We start from the raw sequence: 2,176 nt of genomic DNA, 5'->3' as shown, positions 1-2,176 counted from the left end.
GGCGGGGGAGCGAGCGAGAGGAGAGCAGGAGGAGGAGGAGAGAGAGTCCCTGCAGCCCCCACCCCTACTCAGTGAGAGCCAAGGAGGGAGAGACCCCGACTCAAAAACTCTCCCGACAGAAAGAGAACGGTTCTAAAGATGCAGACCCCAGACCCTGATATGGGGAGGCTCCAGATCCACAAAGATACCTTGCCACCTGGGGGTGGGGGGGGTGGCGCAGGGGATAATCTGAGGCACAAACCCTAAGCCTAGAGGAAAAGAGGCCCCAATCTCAGAAAACAGACCCCAGACCACCCCCCCAGATGGGTCAAAGGTCAAAATCTGAGCATTCAGTCTCAAAAAGCTTCTTCATAGCTACAGAAATCTTAAGACACCAGACTTAAACAGTGATTTCAGGGACTGAGATCTAAGACCTAGACTCAAAGGAAAAGATGAGACCAGATTCAGAAAGAATCCAGACCTGAAATTAGGTCTTTGAGAACTCAGACCCACTGAGAGATATCAGAGACCCCAGACTTAGATCTCAGAGAAAAGAAACTGCAGACTCAGAGGCTGATAACTCAAAGACACAGAAACTCCAGACCTTGGTTGGCGGGGTGGGGGGCAAAAGAGACACTCTGCTAGCCCAGAGATGAACTCAGAGACCCCAAACACATAAAAAAGAAATTTTAATACTTCAGAGAGAGGGTGATTGCAGACCCAGAAACCTCCCCCCGCAAACAAAAAACAAGGACATTCAGTCCCATAAAAGATACGGATACTAAAAGACCCCATAGAGATCCCTCAGAGACAAACTCCAGAGACAGAGATCTCAGGGAGACCTCCAACCCAGAGTGGTAGGTATGAGAGAACTCAGCCTGGGAAATGCCCAGTTATACCCATCCAGCAGACCAGAGACCCCAGACCCAGGAAGGAGGGGGAATACTAGGTAGGGAAAGTGGCAGAGCCTTTTTCTCCCTGCCTCCTCTCACCTATTTCTCCTCTCATTGGCCCCTCCATTTTTGGGTCACAGGATGTGCTTGGGCCCCAGGGAGGTTATGTAGGGCAGGTCCTGGCTCCTAGGGGGATGGGTTAAGGGAAGGAGACCCAAGGCTGAGAGGTAGACCAGACCCAGAGAGTGAAATAGGAAGGGGTAAGGGATAAAAGGACCATCACTACTTCCTGGTGTCTTCTTCATACCCCCAACCTGCAACCCTCCTCTCCCCCACCCCCTCTATCGATTCACAAGTCTGCCTGCAGTTTTGGGGCTTCAGTTAAGGCTGAGGCGCCCCATTTTAATCACTGTCTATCCCACTTACAGGGTCTTACTCCGTTCTTTTAAAATGCATCTTTCCACCTAGCCGTGGTCTTGCCATGCCCTGCCTGCCTAATCACTTCCTCCTATAACCAGAGACAAATGGTTTCTCAGATTATACTTGTGCATTCCCCAACTCAAGAATCTGTCAGTCCTAACCAAAATGGCAGGGGGCGCTCTCTTCACCCCCCCCCCCCACCCCGGCCCTGAGGTTCAATCTCCTAAGACCCTGGCATTCCTTAAGGCCTCAGGAACAGGGCTGTTACTAGGCACATTCCGGGGTTTAAGGATGAGCCCCGACTCCACAACCTGACGCATAGATTCTGCGGGGTCTCCAGCCCCCCTTTCCCAGCGCTAGGGCTCTCATCATGTGGCCTGCGGGGCTGCCCCGCGATTGGTCTCTTCGCGTAGTTCATTGAGGTACCGCTGCCTGAGGCGACCCGCCCCCTCACGTGACAGTGGAACGCCGCTGCGGCTCGCCTCAGCCTGCAATTGGCCGTTTCCGGTTTACACGGAAATGGGCGCTCCATTTCCGTGCACGTCTGCAGATCCAGGTGTTGATTGGTTGGATCCTTCTTCGCCCCTCCCGCCCCCGGAGGCGGGACAAACCGGGCCACGTGGGAGCAAGGATTGGCTGGCTTTGGAGGTTAGGGTTGTCCGGCTTCTACTGTCACGTGGTCTGCGCTGTTTTCTTATCACGTGGCTGCTGCCCAGGTAAGAAGAGGCCGCTCTTCCTGGCTTTGGGGTTCTTTCTCCGCGTAACGTGTGGTCTCTGATATTCAACCCTCCTCCCAGCATAGGCTGCATGAGGCGGGGGCGGGCTCCCACATTCCTGCTCGGCGGAGGGGTGAGTGACCGGCCCCGCCCCCTCCCGTCCTCGCA

General features: G+C 54.5%; 1 protein-coding gene across 2 annotated transcripts in view; it reads left to right on the top strand.

Moving 5' to 3' along the window:
* The first annotated feature begins 1,914 nt into the window (after nt 1-1,914).
* CUTA (cutA divalent cation tolerance homolog (E. coli)) overlaps nt 1,915-2,176 on the top strand; it is a 1,704-nt gene continuing 1,442 nt past the window's right edge. Inside the window, exons 1-2 of one of the 2 annotated variants that reach the window (XM_010848603.1) lie at nt 1,930-2,008; nt 2,090-2,141. In XM_010848603.1, the coding sequence (XP_010846905.1) occupies nt 2,100-2,141 (42 nt within the window). In that variant the 5' untranslated portion in view covers nt 1,930-2,008; nt 2,090-2,099. Of the gene's footprint in view, nt 2,009-2,089; nt 2,142-2,176 lie in introns of both variants that reach the window. The other variant, XM_010848604.1, reaches the window with a different exon arrangement.

This window comes from Bison bison, unplaced genomic scaffold (assembly GCF_000754665.1).
Source record: "Bison bison bison isolate TAMUID 2011002044 unplaced genomic scaffold, Bison_UMD1.0 scf7180017864270, whole genome shotgun sequence".
In the NCBI taxonomy this organism is placed as follows: domain Eukaryota; kingdom Metazoa; phylum Chordata; class Mammalia; order Artiodactyla; family Bovidae; genus Bison; species Bison bison.
This window is presented reverse-complemented; position numbering and strand designations above follow the sequence as displayed.